The following is a 25,774-nucleotide window of genomic DNA, read 5'->3' on the forward strand; positions in this document are numbered from 1 at the left end:
TGTACATGAATGCTAGTGTTCCCAGGGATATTTTCAGAGCCGAGATCTGCTTTTACACTGAATTTATCTTCGACAGGAGATGGCACTGAACACCTTAGGTTGAATTTTCTCTAGTGTCTGAAGACTCTTGGTGAGTTCATGATCTCTGAACAAACGGCATTGGTGTATCATTGGGAGTTCCCTCGTTCTTTTCTTTTTTCTTGTACATTGCAGATAATGACCCCTTAGTTAATTTCCTTGCCTGCTTTAGAGTTTTACATACTGAGTTTCCCTAAAGAGGGAAAGGGTAGCCACATTAGTGAGCACCTATTGTATGTCTGGTGTTATGTTAGACACAGCTTAGAATTCACAGTGAGACTTTAATGTGCATATAATAATTACCAGTATTATAGCACAGGTGAGTGGTTAGGATCAAGTCAGATTCAAATCCCTGCTCAGCAGCTTAACGACTGCGTGATCTTGGGCAAGTCATCACTGTGATGATGATGACAATGACAATGATGATGATGAAGGTTATGGTGCTTGTGTTGGGAGGCCATATTCCAGGAGAATGATATTAGCGTCATCTCAGGCTCACCTGTGTCCTGTTGTGATTGAGACTCCAGCTGATGAGGAAGAGACACAGAGCCAGTGATCACATGGATTGTCTGGGGAGTGAACACAGTCAACTGGAAAGAATTCCTATATTTTCTCCACAGCATTCTTTTTTTAAAACAAATTACTTCATCCATCCAGTTCAGGTCTTTAAGACATAATGAGTTTCTAGTGGCCTCCTACAGAGGGGGACAAGTAAGTCTTGGTTCGCTTGGCTCGATCCTGGTTTATGCATGTGATCCTGGCAAAATTATTAATGATAGTGCTTTTCAATCTCAAAAGTGTTCAGGTTTGGATGATAAGGGATATGGTCACCCTTACTCCGTGGCCTCCTTTTCTATTCTCTCCCCTCTAAAACATGTTTAGCAGCACCAGATGAAGTTGCCCACAGAACTGCTTTACTTATGCCCCACTCTACTAAAAAACTTTATGAAGTTCCCCACGACCTACTGAATACAGTCCAGACTCCTAACCCAGCACTGAGTACAGAAGCAAGGCTTATGTATGTGCATCCCCTATAGCATATCGTAAAGTGCTTATCAAGTAGCATGATCTCAGGAAACACGTATTGATACCTGAATCAATGTGTGTAGTCATGCTCAGGCTGCTTGTCAGTTTCTTGAATGCATCTTTCTTCTGCCTGCTTCAAGAACTTCGCACATGCTGTTCCTTCTGCCAGGAAGATGCTTCTTCCCCCTCCACCTGGTTCGTGCCTTCGCATTCTTTAGCTGCCAATTTAATGCTGCTTCCTCCAAGAAGCTTCCTAACTACCCCCAGATTAGACCGAATCCCCCTTTTTTTCTCTCGTGTGGCACTCTTGGCAATTGCATCGCTGTGTGATTATTTATAGTTGTCCACACTAAACTCTAATCTTCCAAAAAGACTGAACTGTCCATTGAGGCTGTGTCCCTCCTGTGTAGTCAGCCCCTGGTGCATGGTACCCCATAAATAGTTGCCAAATGAAGACAGGGATGAATGAATGTGGGCTACCCTTTCTGAGCCAGTGCAGTCCGCGTCACCTATTTAAAGTCCTCCGATAGCTTCTCAGCACACTTGGAATAAATGTGAAGTTCCTAGGAGGGTCTGCAAGTCCCTACATACTTTGGATTCTTCCCAACTTTCTACCTCATTTCCTGCTGCTCTCCCCACCTCTCGCTTCGCCATGCTGGCCTCCTGGCTTCTCCTCACACACCCAAGGCCACCCAGACCCTTGCACTCCAACATCACCTCATCAGAGAGGCCTTCAGTGTCCCCACTGCCCAAAAAGCACCCCCACCTCTCTTGATCTCCCATTCTATGGCTTTATTTTCTTCATAACACTCACTTTCTGCTGTCTTCTTGCTAATTTGTCTCTGTCTCCACCACAGAATATAAGCTCTCTGAGAGCAGGGACCTTGTCTGCCATGTTCATCACTAGCTGCTCAGAACCTGGCAAACAGTAGGTGCTAAATCAATACTTGGTAAATGAGGGAAGGAGTGAAAGCAGAGGCGGGGCAGGGCCCCTTCCTGGAACCCAGCAGCCCCTGGGGCAGGGCCTGTGGCGTTGCCATGGCAACCCACTGACCTGAGCCACCCCCTGGAGAGGCCACAGCTGCTGGCTTCCTGGGCTTCTCCAAGCTTCTGTGTGTCGCCACTGCCACCGGCAGGGAGCCAGGAGAGAGACAGAAAGGGGCTGAGAGAGAATGATCAAAAGGAGAGCCCACCCTGGTGCGGGAGGCGACAGGACCAGGCCTCGACGGCGCCGTTCAACTGGTAATGACCAGGGCCCAGGGAGAGGAGACTGGGGTGGGCCTGGCACCCCCAGGGGGAACCGGGGCCAGGCCTGCCCTTGGTAGCTGTGAGTGTGGCGTGTCAACTCTTTTGTAGCGTTTCTGGAGCTGCAAGTTCCTAAAATAGGCCCCAGCACAGTGCCCTGAGAGACTGTTGATACAGTGTGAATAACAGCCTCTATTAAATCCCGGTGACACTTTCTAAGTCAGGAGGCGTTTTCTACAGGTATTGCATAAGTCAGGACCTCCGTGTTCTCATCCAGTGCCTCAGGAACAAAACTCAGCGTGTTCACTTCCCCACTGCTTGAACACCACGGCTGGCTCCCAGCTGCCTGCAGGCTTCGTGGCCTGGTGGGCCCGGCGGGCAAGGCCTTTGCAATCTGCTCCTAACGGACTCTTCCACCTGTCTCCCAGCACTGGGAGTCACAGGTCGGCGAACTCTTCACCTTTCCCAGAACCACCAGGCCTTTCACAGCTTTGTGCCTTTGTCCTGAAGGCAGCCCTCCTGCCTGAAATGCCCTGCTTCCCTCCTTGGTCTGGCAGGTGCTGAATCCTTTAAGGACCAGCTGAAATGCCACCCCCTCTGTGAAGCAGCCAGGCTTTCCTCTCCATGGAAGCTCTCCTCTCTATGCCCCACAGCATCTTATTATAATACCAAACATTCCTGGTACCTGCTTGTAGAAGCAGTGTGGGCGGTGTGGGCAGTGAGCACACCCCAGCCTTGGAGTCAGACAGACCTGACCTAGCTCAGCCACCAACTAGCTTCTCTGGGTCTGAGTTTCATTCTTGCAAATCAAAGTTAGTCAAGTCTCCATTTCAGTTGCTGTGAGCAACAGAGATGAAGCATGTGGAGCGGAGCGACCAGCACTGGCGGTCACTCAATAAATGCCAGACGTCACCATTGGGCATCTGTCCCTGTCACTCAGCTGTGAGTTCCTGGTGGATAGAGACCATGCCTTCCTCACTTTTCTATGGCTCTTAAAGCCAAACACACTAAGTGCTTTACCTTTATAATTCCAGTTAATCTTTGAAGAAATCAGGTAGGTAAGAATTCAGGACGGTTTAGGAACCGTCCCAATGTTACATAACTAGTAAGTGGCCAGGCTGGGATTTGAAATCCAGTCGGATTTGAGCTCCAAACCCCGCTTTCTACCAAGCCCATCTCTGTCTTCTCTTTCATGTTGTACCACCTCCCCCTTGATCACTCTGCATCAGCCCCCTGAGCCTTCTTGCCATTCCTCAAACAAGTCAAGCATGATCTTTCCTGGGGTTGGGGGTAACCTTCACCCTTGTGGTCCCCTCTTTCTGAATCTTGGAAAACCTTGCTCCCTCACTAAACTCACTGTCTGCTCACGGGCTGTTTCTTCCCAGAGGCCTTTCTAGTGGAGAATCCCCGCTCCTCCTCTCTCATTCTCCATTATTTTCTTCCTTTACTTTTCTTTATCACAAGCATCACTACAGCTATGTGCCCAATACTGTACTAGGCTCTTGGGGACAAGGTACTGAACAAGATACACAAGGTCATTAGAATTTACGTGTTAAGGGTGGGAAAAATAAGTGATTTTTTAAAAAGGGAATAAACAACAACAACAACAAAAACCCAGATACTTTTAGGTCTTGAGACGCTAGTCCACAAGAGATATCCTATGTAATGTATGTGTGTCCTGTTGAATAGTTTTTGTTCATCTCTTCTATTTGAACACTGAAGATACTTGATAATTATTTGGAAAATGAATAAATGGATGCACGGATAATCTAAGAGATTCCTGTCAATGTGTCCTATAAACTTCAAGGATTACTTGGCTCTTGATAACCTTCTTAATAGGCCCTCTCTGCCAGGTCAATATGAGTTTGTGAAGCACCACTCTGAACCTTGAACTGCCTTGGATGTGCCATGTCCCTGATGCGGCTACTTCTGAGTTATTCTTTGCTGCTGTAAAGAGAATGAAGCCTTGTAGAAAACCTGATAACTATACATGGCTCTGCTCAACCTCATTATATGTACCCAGGAGAATAACTTCACATTGGGGTTTCCAAATCTTCAGTCCAAAGTGAAGAGGCACAAAGATCTTCCTCTAAGGAATGTGGGCTGAACTCCCTGAAAGTGAAAATCCATAGGCATTATCTGCCTCCTCCTTCCTGCCCATAATCCCAGATGAATCAGGGGAAGGGATGCTTCACAGCCCAGGAGCCTCTGCTCACAGCTGTAGGCAAATCCTCTTGGGCACTTGCACAAGCTTGGTCCTTACTAACAGGTCAGATGATTTTTATAGATCAAGAATGAGGCAATTGGGAATAGGAAGTTATCTCAGTAGGAACTGAACTCTCTTTCTCCTATGTCCCATGCAGTCCCCAGAACTCAGTACCAGTATTGCAGCATTGATCACAGTCTGCCTTCCTTTAGAACTTTTGCTTCAAGCCTAACTTTCCATATCTATAATTAGAGATATGAAAACATGACATGTAATGTTGTTCTGGGTCCAATTTAGACAACATATGTGAAAATGGCTTCTATAGTACCTGGCACTCAATAGGAACTTAATTTTTTAGAAAAAACATGTATTTATTGTGCAACATCTATGGAGCCAGGCACAGGGCCAGCCACTGGGTGTGAGATGATGGACAAAAATGACAGGGTCCTGCACTCATGAGCTCAGGGGGTAGCACATGCCTTACTTTCTACTTGGTAACTAGAGGGCAGAAGCCAGTCTTGTTCATGTTTATATCACTACAACTGCTCTCTTTTTTTTTTTTTTTTTTTTGAGATGGAGTCTCACTCTGTCACCCAGGCTGGAGTGCAGTGGTGCAATCTCAGCTCACAGCAATCTCTGCCTTCCAGGTTCAAGCTATTCTCCTGCCTCATCCTCCTGAGTAGCTGGGATTACAGGTGCATGCCACCCACACCGAGCTAATTTTTGTATTTGTAGTAGAGACGGGGTTTCGTCACATTGGCCAGGCTGGTCTTTATCGGCCTGTCTCAGCCTCCCAAAGTGCTGGGATTACAGGCATGAGCCACTGCGCCTGGCCACTACAGCTTCTCTTTAGCACAGCTTCTTGCATCTAGAAGGCACAAAATAAATGTGTGTTGAATTTTGCTTTATTTGGAAAATCGCCTTTGATGTGTTATACTTTTCCATGCCTATGCGGTTAAAAAAAAAAGAGAGAGAAAATGATTAGGAAATTCTATAGATATGTGGATGTATCTACTTATAAGCTATGCATTCTTTGACATATGTGTCACTGATGTAACACTTATTGAGGCCAGACTACAGGAAAAACTTTATAACAGTACTAGTGGAGAGTCAAAAGAAATAGAATAAAACAGGCTCCATTCTTAAGAGGTTTAAATTCTAAACTGAAGAGGCTTCTGTGTGTGACAAAGGCTGACAAAAAATATGTAAATGAATTTAGCGCATTATATAAGTAGAGTTTTAGCAAAAGTTCGAATACAAAGCAGACTGAGAAAAATGCTGCAGAATTGGCACATTGTTCTGAGGACTAAATGGGAAATAGGAGGAGAAAGCTCAGTTCACATTTGGAGAGAGCATTGTGATTATGACCTGAGTTTGAATGCTGGTCTTCCTCTTACTAGCCAGATGACTTTGGACGAGTCACTGAATCTCTCTGAGCCTTAGTTTTCTTATCTCTAAAATGGGCCTATTAATAGCACCCACCTCTAGGACTGTAATAAGTATTAAGTATGATGATGTATGTAATGCAGTTATATGGTACCTCACCCATAGTGAGAGCTCAATATATACTGAACTTTATTATTATAAAATCACATCACCTACAAATCAATAAGGTGGAAGAACACAGTGTTTCATTCAAAATTCAGTATACATGTAATTCTGCCCAAGTAATTCTTGACCTCTGCAAGACCGAAATCCATTGTTAAAAATAATTTTAAAGTACATAACGTTGACTTCAGCTGACCTAAAGAGAGGCCTTCCAGTCATAGGAAGCTACCTGGCTTATGAGACATGAATTGGAGATGCCACTCCTAAGAGCTCCACTAGGGAAGAAGACAAAGGTCAAAGTGCCCCTGCAGATTCAAAGCCTGTATCTGGTTTGGATATCTCAGAGTGTTGCATCCACATAGTCTGGAATGCAAGACCCTTGAATGCATGAGAACTCCAACTGTCCAGAACAACACAGGTGATGGTTCTTTCACTGTTCACACCATGGTCTGAACCCTCAGAGTCTATCCCAAGTGCCACGTGTTCACATGGACATTGATTAACTAGAAGACACCCAGAAGCAGGTGAACTGGATGGCAAAGAAATGGGAACATTTTTTTCCAAGAAAGAGGTGAAACAATGCAGTTCTTTGATGGGGGTACTTCAACCAGAAATATGGGGAAATGATGGTTATCTTCTCATATCTGCAATGTGCCAGTGAGACCAGACTTATTGTGGGTTGCCCCAGGGAGCACAGTTGGCTACAGGCATAGACTGTTGGGTCAGAGAGATCTGAGTGGGTGCGATGGGTGAGATGTGTTCTCTTTCATTTTCACGGTACCTCCCACCCTCTCCCACTTCTCGTAGCCTTGCTTTCATCTCTCTCCAATGTGGGATTGCACAGTGTGGAGGACAGGTGCTGCCGTCAGGAAAGTTCTTTCTTTACTTGAGCTCTTGTGGGTGGGCGCTGTGCTCTCTTGGCTTACCTGGTTATTAGAACAAGCTCGTCTCGGGAATGTTGCCACAAATTCTTCAGAGAATGTCCCACCAGTCACGGGGGTTCTCACCTGCGAGAACAGGCCCTTCTAAGGACTCTGATGTTAACAGGCCTGAATCCAGCGCAGGCAAATGGGTGAGAGGGAGAGTGCTTCCCTTAGTTCCTGTTTCTGACAATGTGGGGATTGGGGTGTAGATGTGAGTGCGTGTGAGAGTGACTGGGTGTGTATACCTATCTAGGAAGACCAGGGGTTGGCCCAGAACTATAGATATTGCTTTTGATGGTATGGTTTGGTGGAGGCAGGGGCTGCCAACTTCAGCAGATGCCATCTACATGTAGCCATGGCTGCTGCCAGGGAAAATGAGCCAGGAATTGAAAGGATGAGAAGATCTAAGTGGAGACATTCTGGAGAATCCTGAAACGAATTCTGGAGATTTGTAAGCAGACATGCGTTTGGATACAGTGTGATGACAGACACCTACCCCCAGCTTTGAAACATTACAAGCTGTCTGTCTCCACATTGTGCATTCGATATCTGGAAGGGGCAGCGTTTTAATGTTTTGAATTTCTCTGCTCCTCAGTATTTCCTGGGAAATATCAGATTTCCATATCCTCTCAACAAGCTGGCCCTTGTTCCTCCCCTCAGATATTTTCCCCCTACTTATTCACAATTTTGGAAGCAGCTTTTAAAAGAGCAGTTTGTTGGGACATAAAATACAAAACAAAACAAAAATCCGACATCTCTCCCGGCTGCTGACATTGATTTCCCCTCTCCACATAGCTTACTCGTCTACGTGGCTTCTTTTTACAATGTGTAACCTAAGGTGTTAACTAATGATCTTTTCCTCAGCTCTTTGAATTATGAAGAGTCACATTACTTAATCCCTCTAAATCCCAGTTGCTTTCTAGGAAAAATAGAGATTAAAATCCTTGCTTCAGAGAGTTGTTGTGAAGATTCAATGAAATAACTTATGCAGAGGGCTGGCATGTTCAAATAGGTGTACAATAAATACCAGCTCCCAGATCATAAAGAAGGCAATGGGGAACCACACTGCCCAAAAGCCTGCAGCCATAGGTGTAGCCATTTCTGCTATAACACCCCATATGCCTTCCACATTATACAGAATCGGCCAACAAAGACCACTGAGTTTACTGGAAAAATAAGCTTAGGGCCACAATACTGAAAAACCTTGTCAGTGACACATAATAAAAGACAGAAACCTAATAAAAATGATATCACAGTTTTGCACATGTTAAATGGTTTAGAAATACACAAATCCAATAAAAATGGCACTTCACCTTGGAAAAGACCTGAAGATTGCCTTTAGAGGTGGATATCGGAAGGGTTGCAGCCTGTGAGTTATTATGAAGTGAGCAGGTGTGACTCATAGCACAATGTGGACCAAAGTAGCTGGTAGATGTCTGAGGTGTGAACATGAGTGCGTTCTGCATATTTCTGTGGTGCTCAGTATAATGGCGGGGGAGGGGCGTGGAGTTTTCTGCATTCACCTAATGTTTTTTATGAAATAAATGGAGCATAAAGAGACACAAAGTTTGCACTCTGCTCAGATTGTTCCCAAATATATCACTTGCATTGGGACACATTTGTTTTCTCAAGACAAGTGTTATAGTAGAGCTGACTGTACTTAGCTGATGTTGTTGAATGATGAATGAATGAATGAATGAATGAATGAATGAATGGTGGGTGGTCTAGAAAACAGAATAAGTATTACACTACATTGCGACAAATACATTTGTATTTGTAGCCTTTGAAACTGGATTAAAAAAAAACAACCCATAGTCTTGGATTTTAAAAGGGCTCCATAGCGGCTGGGCACAATGGCTCACGCCTGTAATCCCAGCACTTTGGGAGGCCAAGGCAGGCGGATCGCCTGAGGTCAGGAGTTTGAGAACAGCCTGGCCAACATGGTGAAAACCCGTCTCTACTGATAATACAAAAATTAGCAGGGCTTGGTGGCGGGCGCCTTCCCAGCTACTCAGGAGGCTGAGGCAGGAGAATAGCTTGAGCCCAGGAGGCGGAGGTTGCAGTGAGCCGAGATCACGCCATTGCACTTCAGCCTAGGTGACAAGAGCAAACTTCCATCTCAAAAAAAAAAAAAAAGGGGGGGGGGGCTGCATAGCTACCATAGTGCTTTTGATTTCTCTTCCTGCTATGGCTTCCAGTCTGTGAGAGCTCTTTGAGGGGTCCCTGACCAAAGGGAGGCAAGCTACAAGGTTCCCTGTCCTCTTCCAACCAGAGTCCCTAAAGTTTTACCTGTTTTTCTTTTTGTTTTCACTTGAAGAAAAGTTCTGCTGCTAATTCACAAGTTTACAAACCACCACCAGTGATTCAGTTGACCAAGTCTGGTTTTACAAACTGCTACTCAGGAACATACCTTCTTTGCTCAGAAAGATAATCCTCAGTTGGTACTACAAATACTCCAGAATTCGTAGAATCTGACCAAGAAATACTCAAGTGAGGCTTCAAAAAGCCATTTTGCATCCAAACTACTCAGCAGTCTCAGCAGCAGCAGCAGTGGTGCACATGGAACTCCGTGTAAAATCCCATTCCAGTCTGGGCAGATGCCACATGCATGTTGATGAGCATTTAAATCTAATGCATTTATGATGTTCTGTCTCTCCTCAAACACCCACAGCAGTTCTGTGATTTTCTTTTTCTTTTTCTTTTCTTTCTTTCTTTTTTTTTTCTTTTTAGAGAGCTGGATTGAAAGATGTCTCAACGAAAGTGAAAACAAACGTTATTCCAGCCACACATCTCTGGGGAATGTTTCTAATGATGAAAGTAAGTGCTTGAAACTCATTCTTCCATGACATCTCAGACGTGGCCAGTGTCCTGATGGGAGGGTAGTGCCTCTAGATTGCTAGGCTGGGCCGAGTCACCTGGAACAAGATGCTCTCCAACTATTTTTGAAATATCCCAGGACCTCTCTGTAATATTCCACAATAGGGAGTGGAATCCATTCAGGTAGACCTGGAAACTGAGGCCACAGCAAAAACTGTGTTTTTACAGTTTAAACTGTTTATAGACTCAACTTCGGCAGGGGACTTGCTAGCCTGCGTTCCCAAAGACCTTGTTATAGTGATGCTCCAGTCGGGCAAATGTGGTTCCTGGTTGGGAAAGGCCATTCTCAGTGTCCACTGTAAATACGGGTTCAAAGTAGTTGTATCACAGGATTGTTTTTTTAGTCATAAATGGCCTTGATATCAGAAAGCAGAAATTTCTTCCAGTTCTCGGACTAGAGAGCTAGAGTTGACTGAAAGATGTACACTCCTGTGTTTACACCTTGCCCAGTTTTATGTCAGACTGGGGCTTCTGGGTGCTATATTAAGAGCAGTAGGCTACTCGGAACTTGTATTTTTCCCCTTAAACACTAAAAAAGAGGGATCAGCTTATTATAAGTCCAATTTTTTGCAGAGTCAGAAATGACTTTCTTCCATGGTTGGTAAAGTGCATCTCCTTAGTTCAGTTTTCTGAAAGCATGAGCCCCGGCCCACCTGCTCCACAATCCCCTAAAACATTTGCTAGATCTACTCAATAGCCCCCTCCTGAGTCTTAGCTGAGGTTGTCATTCTGTCATCACCATGTCACTTCATTTTATAAAACTGAGCTACATTGGCCGGGTGCGGTGGCTCATGCCTGTAATCCCAGCACTTTGGGAGGCCAAGGCGGGCGGATCATGAGGTCAGGAGATCGAGACCACGGTGAAACCCCGTCTCTCCCAAAAATACAAAAAATTAGCCGGGCGTGGTGGCGGGTGCCTGTAGTCCCAGCTACTCGGGAGGCTGAGGCAGGAGAATGGCGTAAAAACCCGGGAGGCAGAGCTTGCAGTGAGCTGAGATCTGGCCACTGCACTCCAGCCTGGGCGACACAGCGAGACTCCATCTCAAAAAAAACAAAACAAAAAAAACAAAAACAACAACAACAACAACAACAAAAAACTCTGAGTTACATTGAACATAAACTATACAAATCTTATGTGAGTAGTTTGATGTTTTTTTTCTTTACATATTGTATCCACTGGTGTCATTACCACCCAGAAAAAGATATAGAACATTTCTTGTCCCCCAGGAGGCTTCCTCATCAGTCACTACTGTCCTGACTTATCAGTATAGCCTGTTTTTGCCTGCTTTTAAAACTTCATATAAATGGGATAATGGACTCTGTATTCTTTTGTGGGTAACTTTTCTCAGTCAATATAATGTCTGTCTCAGTCAATATAATGTCTGTGAGATTCATTCATGTTGTTGTCTCTAGCAGTAGTTATTTCTTTCCCATTGCTGTATAGTATTTCACTGTATGCATATATCACAATTTACAGATCTTTTAAGTGTTGATGAATATTTAGTTGTTTCAAGTTTTTGATTACTAAGAATAAAACACTACTCGGGAGGCTGAGGCAGGAGAATGGCATGAATCCGGGACGTAGAGCTTGCAGTGAGCCAAGATCATGCCACTGCACTCCAGCCTGGGCAACACAGTGAGACTCCATCTCAAAAAAAATAAAAGAATAAGGCCAGGCGTAGTGGCTCATGCCTGTAATCCCACCACTTTGGGAGGCTGAGGCAGGCAGATTACGAGGTCAGGAGATCGAGACCATCCTGGCTAACACAGTGAAACCCTGTCTCTACTAAAAATCCAAAAAATTAGCTTGGCGTGGTGGTGGGCACCTATAGTCTCACTCTCTCGGGAAGCTGAGGCAGGAGAATGGCATGAACCCAGGAGGCAGTGCTTTCAGTGAGCCGAGATTGTGCCACTGCACTCCAGCCTGGGCGACAGAGTGAGACTCCATCTGGAAAAAAATAAAAAAAGAAGAAGAAGAAAACATATCTGAATATTCTAAGTTTTATTTAATTTTGGCAAAATCTACATAACATAAAATGTATCATTTAATCATTTGAAATGTACAATTCATTGGCGTTAAGTACATTCATTCACCTTGTTGTGCAGTCATCTACACCATTCATTTCCAGAGATTTTTTCATCTTCCGAGACTGAAACTCTGTACCCGTTAAATAGTAGCTTCTCATTCTCCTTTTCCCTCAGTCTCTGACAACTACTATTCTACTTTCTGCCTCTGTTAATTCGACTGCTCTAAGTATCTTCTATAAGTGGAGTTGTAAAGTATGCATCTTTTTATGACTGGCATGTTTCACTTAGCATAATGCCTTCAAGATTAATCCATGTTGTAGCATGTGTCAGAATTTTCTTCCTTTTGAAGGCTGAATAATATTCCACCGTATGGATATGTCACATTGTCTTTATCCATTAAGACATTGATGGGCAATTGAGTTGTTTCTATCCTTTGGTCATTGTAAATAACACTGTTGTGAACACAGGCATACAAATATCTTTTCAAGTCTCTGCACCTAATTCTTTTGGGGGTACAGACCCAGAAATGAAATTGTTGGATAATATGGTAACTCTGTGTTTAATTTTTTGAGAAACCACAAAAATGGTTTCATAGTGGCTGTATCACTTTACGTTTCCACTAGCAAGGCACAAGAGTTCCAATTTTACCAGTTCCTAATCATCATTTATTATTTTTTTTAAATAATAGCCATCCTAATGAATATAAAATGGTATCTCATTGTGGTTTTCATTTGCAATTACCTAATGATTGTGGTGATGTTGAACATCTTTTCATGTGCTTATTCACCATTTGCATATCTTCTTTGAAGAAATGTCTAAGTTCTTTGCCTGTTTTAAAATCAGGTTGTTTTCTGTTGTTTTAGTTCTTTATATATTCTGGATATTAACGTCTTATCAGTTATATATACTTGCAAATATTTCCTCCTATCCCATGGCTTGCTTTTTCACTCTGTTGATTGTGTTCTTTAATGCACAGAAATTTTTATTCTAATGCATCCAATTTAACTATTTTTTCTTTTGTTGTCTGTGCCTTTAGTGTCCTATCTAAGAAATCATTGTCAGATTCAATGTTGTGAAGCTTTTGCCTTTTTTTTTTTTCTGAGAGTTTTACAGTTTTAGATCTTACATTTAGATTTTTGATCTGTTTTGAGCTAATATTTGTATATGATATTAGGTAAGAGCCCAGCTTTATTCTTTATTTTTAGACAGAGTCTCACTCTGTCACCCAGGCTGGAGTGCAGTGGTGCTGTCTTGGCTCACTGCAACCTCCGCCTCCCATGTTCAAGTGATTCTCCTGCCTCAGCCTCCTAAGTAGCTGGGATTACAGGCATGTGCTACCAAGCCAGGCTAATTTTTGTATTTTTTTTTAGTACAGAAAGGGTTTCACCATGTTGGTCAAGTTGGTCTCAAACTCCTGACCTCGTGATCTGCCCCCCTCAGCCTCCCAAAGTGCTTGAATTACAGGCATGAGCTACTGTGCCCGTCTGAGTCCAGCTTTATTCTTTCGCATGTTGGTATCCAGGTTCCCCAGGTTCCCCAGCACTATTTGTTGAAAAGACTGTTCTTTCCCCCATTGAATGGTCTTGGCACCATTGTCAAAAAACACTTGATCATGTATGTGGAGGTTTATTTCTGGGCTTTCCATATTACTCTATTGATCTGTATGTCTGTCTTTATGCCAGAACCGGACTGTAGCTTTGTAGTAAGTTGTGAAATCAGGAAATGTGTGACCTCTCATGTTCTTCTTTTTCAAGATCGTTTTGGCTATTCAAAGTCCCTTGAGATTCCATATGAATTTTAGAATGGATTTTTCTATTTCTGCAAAAAAAAAAAAAAAAAAAAAAAAAAAAAAAGCCACTGGGGTTTTGATAGGCATTGCATTGAATCTGTAGATTGCTTTGGGTAGTTTTAACATCTTAATAGTAAGTATTCCAATCCATGAACACAGGATGTCTTTCCATTTATTTGGTGTCTTTAGTTTCTTTCAGCAACAACATTTAGTAGTTTTCAGTGCACAAGTGTTTTGCTTCCTTGGTTAAGTTTATTCCTAAGTATTTTACTCTTTTTGATGCTATTGTACATGAAATTTTCTTAATTTCCTTTTCAGATTACTCGTTCTTAGTGTATAGAAATGCAACTGATTATTGTGTGCTGATTTTGTGTCCTGCAACTTTGCTGAATTCATTCATTAGTTTTAACAGTACTTTTGTGTTTGGGTATGTGTTAAATCTTTGGAGTTTTCTACATATAAGATCATTTCGGCCGAACGCAGTGGCTTACACCTGTAATCCCAGCACTTTGGGAGGGCGAGGGAGGTGGATCACCTGAGGTTAGGAGTTCAAAACCAGCCTGGCCAACATGGCAAAACCCCATCTCTACTAAAAATACACAAATTAGCTGGGCATGGTGGCAGACACCTGTAATCCAAGCTACTTGGGAGGCTGAGGCATGAAAATAGCTTGAATCTGGGAGGCAGAGGGTGCAGTGAGCCAAGATCGCACCACTGCACTCCAGCCTGGGTGACAGAGTGAGACTACATCTCAAAAAAATAATAATAATAATAACTTTATTTCCTTTTAATAATTTGGAATGTTTTTATTTCTTTTTCTTGCCAAATTGCTGTGGCTAGGACTTCCAGTACTATTTCAAATAGAAGTGGTGAATGCAGGCAACCTTGTCTTGTTCCTGATTCTAGAGAAAAAGCTTTCAGTCTCTCACCTTCGTTAGCTGTTGTTTTTTAAAATATGACCTTTATTATGTTGAGGTAATGCTCTTCTGTTCTTAGTTTATTGAGTGCTTTTATCATAAAATGGTGTTGTTTTGTCATATTTTTTTTCTCCATCAGTTGAGATGGTTACGTAGTTTTCCTTCATTTTGTAGGAACCATCAGTTGAAATAGTTATGTAGTTTTCCTTCCTTGAATGCAAGGATGGTCTGGCAAACAGAAATCAATTGATATAATGTATTTATTGATTTTGTATGCCAAACCATCCTTGCATTCACGGAATATATCCCATTTGGTCATGATCTGTAATCCTTTTACTGTGCTGCTGAATTCTGTTTGTTAGTATTTTGCTGAGGATTTTTGCATCTATTTATCTATCTATCTATCTATCTATCTATCTATCTATCTATCTATCTATCTATATATTTAGATGGAGTCTCACTCTTTTGCCCAGGCTGGAGTGCAATGGCACAATCTTGGCTCACTGCAACCTCCGCCTCCCAGGTTCAAGCAATTCTCCCGTCTCAGCCTCACACATAGCTGGGATTACAGGCGCCCTCCACCACACCCAACTAATTTTTTGTATTTTTAGTAGAGATGGGGTTTCACCATGTTTTTGGCCAGGCAGGTCTCCAACTCCTGACCTCAGGTGATGCACCCTCCTTGGCCTCCCAAAGTGCTGGTATTATAGGTGTGAGCCACCGCATCTGGCCTGCATCAATATTTATAAGGGATATTAGCCTGTAGTTTTCTTTTCTTGTAGTATCTTTATCTGGCTTTCATATCATGATAATGCTGGCCTCATAGGATAAATTTGAATGTGTTCCCTCCTCTTTCATTATTTTGAAGGAATTTGAGGATTGGAGTTCTGAATATTCTTGTATATCTTTTGGTGAACATGAGCACTTATTTTTGTTGGTATGTTCCCAGGAGTAGAATTGCTAGATTGTAATGTATAGGTATATTTAGTTTTAGTAGATACTGCTGAAACAGTTTCCTAAAGTGGTTGTGCCGATTTAGACTCCCACTATCAATTTATAAAAGTTTCAGTGTTTCACTTCCTTGTCAACATTTGAGATAGCCATTCCTTCTAATATTAGCTATTTTCATGGGTGTATAGCATATGTCATTTTGGTTGCATTTTTTCTGATAAATAATGAGTATAGCATCTTATTATATGCTTATTAGGCATTTGTATATCTTTTGTGAATTACCTCTTCACGTCTTTTTTTTTTGAGTCAGAGTCTTGCTGTGTCGCCCAGGCTGGAGTGCAGTGGCATAATCTTGGCTCACTGCAACCTCTGCCTTCCAGGTTCAAGTGATTCTTCTGCCTCAGTCTCCCAAGTAACTGGGATTACAGGCACATGCCACCATGCCTGACTAATTTTTGTATTTTTAGTAGAGATAGGGTTTCAGCATATTGGCCAGGCTGGTCTTGAACTCCTGATCTCGAGATCCACCCACCTCGGCCTCCCAAAGTGGTGGGATTACAGGCGTGAGCCCCCGCACCCGGCCCTTCTTCACGTCTTTTGCCTGTGTGTTTTTTAAAAATTATGTTGTTGGTTTTCCCCTTAAGGGTTTGTAAGAGTTGTTTTTATATCTTGAATAGGAGATATTAATATTTGCCAGGTAAAAGTATTACAAATATCTTCTCTTGGTTTGTGGGTTGCCTTTTTATTCTCATAATGGTAACTTTTATGAATACAAGTTTTTCATTCTAATAAAATTCAATTTATTAATGTTTTTCTTTTATAGTTAGTGCTTTGGTATCCTATTAAGAAATTTTTGCTTACCTGAAGTTCACGAAGATCTTTTTAACAGATCATCTAGCAGCTTTACTATTTTACCTTTCATTTTTATATCAATAGTTCATCTGGAACTTTTGTGTATGGTGTGAAGGAGGAGTTGAAGTTCTTTTTTTTTCTTATTAATTAACTGATAGAGCATGATTTCTTGAAAAGGTCACCCTTTATCCACTGAGTTCCAGTGGTGCCTTCATCATAAATTGGCAGATTATATATATTTGGATCTGGGTCTAGAGTTTTATTCCAAACTGTTGGCCTTACTGTCTATTTTTGGGCTAATACTACAGTCTTTATTACTGCACCTATACAATAAGTCGTGATATCTGGTGCATAAGCCCTCTTGTTCTTGTTTACTTCTTCAGTATTGCTTTGGTTAATCTACATTCTTAACCATTCCATATTGATTTTAGAATTAGTTGTCATTTTTTCACATATGCAAAATATCTGCTAGGATTTTTGATGGGGATTGCATTGAATCTATAAGAAATTTGGGAAGAACACCTTAACAACATCAAATTTCCAATTAACATATGTTGCATTAGGCCTCCAAGTATTTGGATCATCTTTAATTTTTCCCAGCAGTGTTTTGTAGATTTCACTGTAGAGGTTTTACACATCTTTCTTTAGACTTATTCCTAGATAACTGATGTTTTTCAATGCTAAAGTAAGTAGTACATTTGAAGTTTTTTCTAATTGTTAGTTGCTAGCATATTAAAATGCAATTATTTAGATAACTTTGTATTTAACCACTTTGCTAAATTTGCTTATTAATTTAAAATTTGCATTTTTTGAACGTTCTATGAACATCATCATGTCACCTGAGAATAATGACAGCTTTGCATCTTCCTTTATAATCTTTGTATTTTTATTTGTTTTGTGTGCCTTATGTACTGGCTGGGACCTCTAGTGCAATTTTGAGGTGACGTGGTGATAGTGGACATCATTGCCTTTTTCCCAACCTAAGTGGTGAAAGCGTTTAGTGTTTCACCATTAGGTGCGATATTTGCTGTGGATTTTTGTACATACTCATTATCAGGTTGAGAAAATTCCCTTCTATCTTTGGTTTTCTGAGAGACTTTTCTTAAATGGGTGTTGAATTTTATCAAACACTTTTTCTACATCTGTTTTGATGATCATATGTTTTTCTCCTTTATTCTATTAATACTGTGAATTACATTGGTTGAGTTTTGAATGTTAAGTCAAACATGCATTCCTGGAATAAATCATACTTGGTCAGAAGTATGATCTTTCTATATACTTCTGGGTGTGATTTTTCTATATTTCAGGCTGGATTTTGTTAAGGACTTTGGCGTCTATGTTCATGAGATTTGTGGCCTATGATATTTCTTTTTTATGATGTTCTTGTCAGGTTTTGGTGTCAAGATTATACAGGTCTCATGAACAGGGGTAGGAAGTTTCATACTTCTCTATTGTTTTGAAGAGTTTATATAAGATTGGTATTCTTTATTTCTTAACTCTTTGGAATAATTCAACAACTGGGTTTGGAATTTTCTTTGAGGGAAAGTTTTTGATAATGGATTCAATTTTCTAAATAGTTATTAGATTATTTATATTTTTATTTCTTTTTTTACTTTTAGTAAATTGTTACTTTTAAGGAATCTGTTTCATCTAAATTTTCAAGTTTATTTACATAATGTTCAAACTTTCCTTTTATTACTTTTGCCTTTATTTATTTATTTTTTTTTTGAGATGGAGTCTCACTCTTTTGCCCAGGCTGCAGTGCAATGGCATGATCTTGGCTCACTGTAACCTCTGCCTGCCGGACTCAAGCAATTCTCTTGCCTCAGCCTCCTGAGTACCTGGGACTACATGCATCCACCACCATGCCCGGCTAATTTTTTTTTTTTTTGGTAGAGATGGGGTTTCACCACATTGTCCAGGTTGGTCTTGAACTCCTTACCTTGTGATCTGCCCACCTCAGCTTCCCAAAGTGCTGGGATTACAGGCATGAGCCACCATGCCTGGCCACTTTTGTCATGTTTTTAACATCTATGTTGATGTTCTTTCATTTTTGATATTGGCAATTTATGTTTTCTCTGTTTTTCTTCAGCAGCCTTGCCAGGGTCTATCAATTTTAATGGTCTTTTCAAACGTCCAACTTTTGGCTTTGTTGTTTTCTCAATTTACATCTTTTAAGAATTGCATTCATTTCTGCTCTTATCTTTTTTCCTTCCTTCTACTTTCTTTGAGTTTAATATGCTGTCTTTTTCCAGATTTTGAGATAGGTGCTTCGATTATTGATTCTCAACCTTTCCTAAGATATACATTTAAAGTCAAAAATTTTCCCGTAAGCATTGCTCGATTAATCCCAACATTTTTCTGATACCACACTTTCATTATTGTTCAGTTAAACACATTTTCAATTTTTTATTGTGATTTCTTCTTTTACTTGGCTTATTTAGAAATCTGTTGCTTAATGTCCCAACATTCATAGATTTCCTAATTGTCTTTCTGTTGTTGATTTCTCTTTTAGTTCCACCATGGTCAGAGGACATATTCTGTATTATTTCAAAATTTGAAATTGTTGAGACTTAGTGTCTGTCCCAACATATAGTCTATTTTGGTTAATGTCCATGCACACTTGAAAAGGATGTATATTTTGCATTTTGAATGTACATTTTGGGTTTGTTGTTGTTGTTTTTGGGACAAAATCTCACTCCATCACGCAGGCTGGAGTGCAGTGGAGCAATCTCAGCTCACTGTAGCCTCTACGTCCCAGTTCAAATGATTCTCCTGCTTCAGTCTTCCACGTAGCTGGGATTACCGGTGCCTGTCACCACACCTGGCTAATTTTTGTATTTTTAGTAGAGACAGGGTTTCACATGTTGACCAGGCTGGTCTTGAACCCCTGACCTCAAGTGATCCACCCACCTCAGCCTCCCAAAGGGCTGGGATTATAGGTGTGAGCTACCACGCCCAGCTGAATGTACATTTTAAATGTCCCAACATATAACCTATTTTGGTTAATGCCCATGTGCACTTGAGGAGAATGAGTATTTTGCATTTTGAATGTACATTTTGAATGTATACTGGATGGAGTGTTTTATAGATATCAGTTATGTGAATTTAGTTAATTATGTTATTTAAATATTCCATATCCTTACTGTTTTACTGTTGTTATTGTTTGTTCTCTCAGTTACTGCGACAGGTATGTTAATATCTCCAGCTCTGATTATGGTTGTAGCTGTCTATCTTTTTAGTTTTGTTAATTTTTACTTTATATATTTTGAAGTATTAATTTCTTAGAAATTTAGGATTGCTATGTCCTCTTATTGAAATGACTTTTTTTATTATTGTTAAATATTTCTACCTTATCTCTAGTAATACTTTTTGCTTTGAAGTCTATCTTGTCTGATATTAATACAGCTACACCAGTTTTCTTTACACATGGGTTGCTACGGTATATCTTTTTCATCTTTTTATTTTCAGTCTTACTATATAATCTTACTATATTTAGTCCAGTAAAGTTTTTAACTATAGCTTTTTTGAAAAACAAAACCCAGTCTGATAATCTTTGAATTTAGACCATTTAAATTTAATATTGTTACTGACATTATTGAATTTAAGTCAACAAACTTAGTATTTATTTTTTATTCGTCCCATCTGTCTTTATTCCTTTATTCTTACTTTTTAGCTTTTTGGGAAGGGATTAATAGAATTTTAAAAAATATTCGATGTTTTCTTCTGCTAGCTTTTCAATTACACATTCTCTTAGAGTGGTACTATTGGGGATTACAATATGCATTTTTGCATTCTTCACTTATTAATACATCAACCTCACATTACTCCTTCCCTCACTTCAAGCACAGGGGAAGAACACCATCATATTTTAACCTCATTTTCCTCTTTCTCATCTTCTGAGCTCTCATTTTAATATATACATCTTCTACATATGTTATACACCCCACAAGGCATAATTATTATTGTTTTAAGCAGTCAATATTTATTTTTATTTATTCACAAATTTACCCTCTCCAGGGTTCTTTCTTCCTGTCAGCAGTTTCATGCTTCCATCTGGAATCATTTTTTCTTTAACTCAGAGAAATTCCTTGCAGATTTATTATCATACTGTGTGGTGTAGTGTAGATCATGAAACACATCTTTATTTCACATATATTGTTGGAGGATATTTTTGCTAGTGATAAAATTCTAGGTTGGTGAGATTTTTTTAAATTTTAATTTTCCTTTCAACACTTTTAAGTTATTCCACTGTCTTCTGGGGTCCAAAAATGTCTATTGAAAAGTTAGTCATCAGACGTATTTTTACTCCTTTGAATGCAATGTGTCTTTTTGTCTCTGGCTGATTTAAAATTTTTTTCATTGTCTTTGGTTTTCAGTAGTTTGACTATGATGTGCATAGATACGGCTTGCTTGTTTTTATTCTTCTTGGGGATCACTGAGCTTCTTTAATGTGTATGTTGTCTTTCATCAAATTTGCAGATTCTTTGCCATTGTCTCTTCAAATATTTTGTCTTCCTCACTCTTCTCATCTTCTGGAGCTGCAGTTACATGAATATTAGACCTTTGATTATACTTCTTTTTTTATGTTTTGCTCTGGTTTGTCCATCTTCATTCCTTTGTACCTCAGTTTTGTATTTTTTTAATTGACCTGCCTTTCAGTTCTAAATTCCCATTTTCTATCGTGTCTAGTCTTCTATTAAACCCATCCAAGTGATCTTAATTTCAGATATTGTATTCTTCTGTGGTAGGCGGTCCAATTGATTCTTTTCTCATAGTTTCTAAATCTTGATTGATATTCTCCATTTTTCATCTGTTTTGTCCATCATTTCCTCTAATTTGACCATATTTTTCTCTATCTCCTCGAACATATTATCCATAGTTATTTTAAAGTTCCTGTCTGCTAAGTCTAGTATCTGAATTATCTCTGGATCTATTTCTATTATCTGGCTATTTATTGGATTTCAGGTATTTTTGGTCCTTTTGAGGTTTTTCAATAACACCTCATAGTTTTTTATCCAATACTGGACATTATGGATGCAAAGTTGAAGAGCCTTTGGGTGAAGGATGTTAACTTTCTCCAACAAGTATTGAGTTTTGTTCTAGCAGGCAGAGAGAGAGCTAGCAGATCTCCTTAATCTTGTCAAACCTAGTATATTTCGCTTTTGTCTGTACTACTAGGGTATGGTTTTTATTCCTAAAGCCTGGCCTTTCTGGGTGTTTACCAACTTCCCTCTACTTTGACCCAGCTTAGACTCCAACCCTAACCAATTAATGATTGGCTCTTTAGTCTCTAAGCTGCTACTTTCCCCTCAGTTTCTTGGTTACTCACTCTGCATGTATAGCTTGGAGTGGGCTAAGGATTTGAGGGGTAATTTGAATACAAGTATGTTTGTCTCTTTCTTTTTTTTTTTTTTTTTTTTTTTTTGGTAGTTAACTATTTAATGAGATTCTTAAGACATTTAGAACACCAATTTGTGAGGATAAATTCCATTCGTCAGGGCAAACACAGATCACAGGTAGCCCTGGAGCTGAGGAACAGCTTTGATTTTTGGTAGAATTTGTGAGTCCACAGCTTTCTGATCAGTCTTGCGCTGCTCTGTAATCTCATACTTCTCTTTTTCTATGTAGAAGATCTCACGTTCCTGGTGTCTGGGCTTCCGCAGCTGCTGCTTCTTGAAGTAAGCATCAGTAAGATGTTTTGGGATTTTGATATTGCTGATATCAATTTTGGTTGAGATGGCAATGACAAATTTCTGGTGTGTTCTTTGTAGAGGAACTTGATTGAGGAACAGAGGTCCAGTCACAAGTAACTAGCCACTAGCCAGCTGCTTCAGGAAAACCACGCTCTTGCCCCTGTGGCGTCCAGTGAGGATGATCAGAATGGTCCCGGGGGTAATGCTGGCTCGCAGTTTTCTCACGTGCTGACTGAAGGGTTTTTTGCTGTGGCTCAACAGCTTTCGAGGCACATCTTCAGTAGGATAATATCTAGGCATTTTGCGAAGTTTAACCACCCAGGTACCGCCGTTCTTGTCACCACCAACTGGTTTTGTAAGAGTTGCAAGAACCTTCTCCTTCTTTTTCTTTTCAACCTTGGATTTAGCGGCTGAGTACTTCCTCTTCCACATGGCCTTTCTGGAATACATGGCAGATCGGGAATACCTGCCAATTCCTCTGACAAGGACAGGGTTGCGGCTGCAATGGGGCTTCCCCTTCTTGGGCTTCTTAGCCTTGAGGTTACCCTTTTTCACCTTGCCACCAGCATCAGCCTTCTTGGCTTCCGGTTTCTTCTCTTTAGTATCTGGCTTCTCAACTTTTTCACCCGCCATCTTGCAAGATGGGAAAGAGGTGTCTCTTTCTTTAAAGTTCTCTTCTCTTTGGGATTTTGCTCCTTAGATATTAGCTACTCTGTTATCCCCAAACTCTCCTTAGCTCAATAGACTATACTCTTTGCTTGGGTTCTATTTCCCAGTGTAGCAATTTGGAAAGATCTTTCAGGAAAACGCCAAGGTGACTGTAGAGCTTACTTGTGGTGCTTCCTTTATTTCAAGGCTTGTAGTTCCTCTAGTCCTGTCTGCATTTATTGCTCTCCAATGTTTTCAAATAGCTATTTGTATATTTTCTAGCTTTTACAATTTGGTGGGTGAGTTAATCTAGTGCAAGCTACTTTATCATGGAGGGAACTGGAAGTCTGATTATCAACAACTCTTAGACAAGGAAATTGAGACCTAGAGAAGTGACATGCCTTTCTAAGATTATACAAGAAGTCAATACCAGTGCTAGATCTAGAACATGGGCCACCTGACTCTTGTCCAGATAAAAGAATAAAGGAGTTTCAGTTCACATTTTGCATTTATTTTCAAAACACAAAGATCACATTTAAAAAAGTCCCACAACTTTAAAAGTTATGTGTACATATATTTGGAAAAATATCTGAGGAAAGAAAATAATTGCCTCTAATCCCACTATGTAGAGATAACCACTCTTGATGTTTTGTGTTTCCTTCCAGTCTTTTTTCTAAGAATATATTGTTAAGCAAAATTATATATATATATTTATTTATAGTTAATATGTATATATAGCTATCATTTACTGAGCAATGAGAAGTGCTTTAATTCCATGATCTCATTTCTTTCTCACAATAGTCCAAAGAGGCAGCTTATGATTATGAGCTTTACTTCCATGTGTAGAAATTGAAGCTCAAGCCTACTTGCATTCAAATTCCCCTCAAGTCCTTAGCCCACTCCAAATTGCTTCTTTTTTTGAGATGGAGTCTCGCTCTATTGCCAGGCTGGAGTGCAGTCATCTCAGCTTACTGCAACCTCTGCCTCTCGGGTTCAAGCAATTCTCCTGCCTCAGCCTCCTGAGTAGCTGGGACTACAGGCACGTGCCACCACATCCAGCTAATTTTTGTATTTTTAGCAGAGATGGGGTTTCACCATGTTGGCCAGCATGGTCTTGATCTCTTGACCTCGTGAACTGACTGCCTTAGCCTCCCAAAGTGCTGGGATTACAGGCGTGAGCCGCTGCACCCGGCCCAAATTGCATTTTTCCCCTCTAGCAGATGTCAAGAATCTTGCCCAAAGTCACATAGCTGTTAAGTGGTAGAGTTGAGATTTGAACTTAGGTCTATATGTCTGCCTTTCAGCATTAGTCTTTTATAGTGTTTTTTGCACTTGTCTGCCTCTCAGAAAGTAATAAACCGTCATGTTTCAAAGACTTTGCATTGGAGATTTCATAATTTGCCAGTAGGAACACCAAAAGTAGAGCTCATCACCCCCATTTAGTGACTGATCTGATGTGTCAATATTTGATTGTGCCTTGTCATCTCCTTTACTAGACTAGAAAGCCCCAAGAAGGCAGGAATGTTGTGTGGTTTACTGTTGTAACCCCGGTGCTTACTACAGGACATGGTTGAAGTTTTAAAAATTACTTATGAGGGGCGGGGCGCAGTGGCAAGAGGGGCGGATCACGAGGTCAGGAGATCCAGACCATCCTGGCTAACACGGTGAAACCCCGTCTCTACTAAAAAATACAAAAAACTAGCGGGGCGAGGTGGCGGGCGCCTGTAGTCCCAGCTACTCGAGAGGCTGAGGCAGGAGAATGGCGTAAACCCGGGAGGTGGAGCTTGCAGTGAGCTGAGATCCGGCCACTGCACTCCAGCCTGGGCAACAGAGCAAGACTCCGTCTCAAAAAAAAAAAAAAATTACTTATGAGGAAAAAACCACTCTGCTTTAGCATGTTAAGAATGCTTTGACCTGTGGTCCCAGCTACTCAGGAGGCTGAGTTAGAAGGATTGCTTGAGCTGGGGAGGTGGAGGTTGCAGTGAACCAAGATCATGCCACTGCACACCAGCCTGTGTGACAGAGTGAGACCCCATCTCAAAAAACAAAAATCCAAAAGAATGCTTTGGATTTTAGCAGACAGAAACCTGATGGTTTAAATGATGTAGATATTTATTATTTTATTTAACCAAAGACGGGAAGGATGAGGTTCCAGGGTTTATTCAACAGTTCAACATCCTCCAGGACCCAGGCTCTTTATGTCTTTCTGCTGAGTCCCCTACATTGTTGGTATTTTGTCCCCGTGTTAGTACTTCATAATCACAAGGTAGCTGCTGCAGGTCCAGGCATCAGGTCCACATTTAAGACAGGAAAATGGAACAAGGGGAGGTGCCAGTTACTTTTCTTCTTGTGTGTCTCTCTTTTATCAGAAAACAACAAAATCTTTCCCAGAAGCCCCCAATAGACTTATTTTATGTTGTTTTTGTCCAGAACTCTATCATTTATAGCTGAAAGGGAGGATGAAAGAGAATTTGTCCAAAGAATAAGATTATAACTGGACTGACCACAGATCAAATCTAGCCTGTGGGCTGTTTTTATACATCCCATGATCTAATATTTTTTTTCATTTTTATTTTATTTTACTTTATTTTTTGAGATGGAGTCTCACTCTGTCACCAGGCTCCGTGATCTTGGCTCACTGCAACCTCCGCCTCCCGGGTTCAAGCGATTCTCCTGCCTTAGCCTTCTGAGTAGCTGGGACTACAGGAGCTCACCACCATGCCCAGTTAATTTTTGTATTTTTTTTTTTTTTTTTTTTTTGGTAGAGATGGGGTTTCACCATGTTAGCCAGGATGGTCTCGATCTCTTGATATCGTGATCCACCTGCCTCGGCCTCCCAAAGTCCACTGCGCCTGGCCTTTATTTTCATTTTTAAAGAGTGTGTGTGGAGGTTGAGGGGAAGAAGAAGAAAAGGAATAGACTGTGTGTGGCCCACAGGGCCTAAAATATTGACTATCTGGCTCTTTGCAGAAAAAGTTTACCAACTCTTG

The 25,774-nt window shown here is 40.8% G+C and overlaps 1 protein-coding gene and 1 pseudogene across 8 annotated transcripts in view; one reads left to right on the forward strand and one right to left on the reverse strand.

Moving 5' to 3' along the window:
* RFX4 (regulatory factor X4) overlaps positions 1-25,774 on the forward strand; it is a 179,263-nt gene that overhangs the window by 16,292 nt on the left and 137,197 nt on the right. For 7 of the 8 annotated variants that reach the window (XM_005572116.5, XM_065524745.2, XM_065524747.2 and 4 more), the window contains exon 2: positions 9,757-9,843. The exons of the other annotated variant lie outside the window; for it this stretch is intronic. In XM_005572116.5, the coding sequence (XP_005572173.1) occupies positions 9,757-9,843 (87 nt within the window). The remainder of the gene's footprint in view (positions 1-9,756; positions 9,844-25,774) is intronic. 8 annotated transcript variants of the gene reach the window in all.
* Positions 21,840-22,788, reverse strand: LOC102128693 (large ribosomal subunit protein eL6 pseudogene; annotated as a pseudogene).

Source organism: Macaca fascicularis, chromosome 11, assembly GCF_037993035.2.
Source record: "Macaca fascicularis isolate 582-1 chromosome 11, T2T-MFA8v1.1".
Classification (NCBI taxonomy): domain Eukaryota; kingdom Metazoa; phylum Chordata; class Mammalia; order Primates; family Cercopithecidae; genus Macaca; species Macaca fascicularis.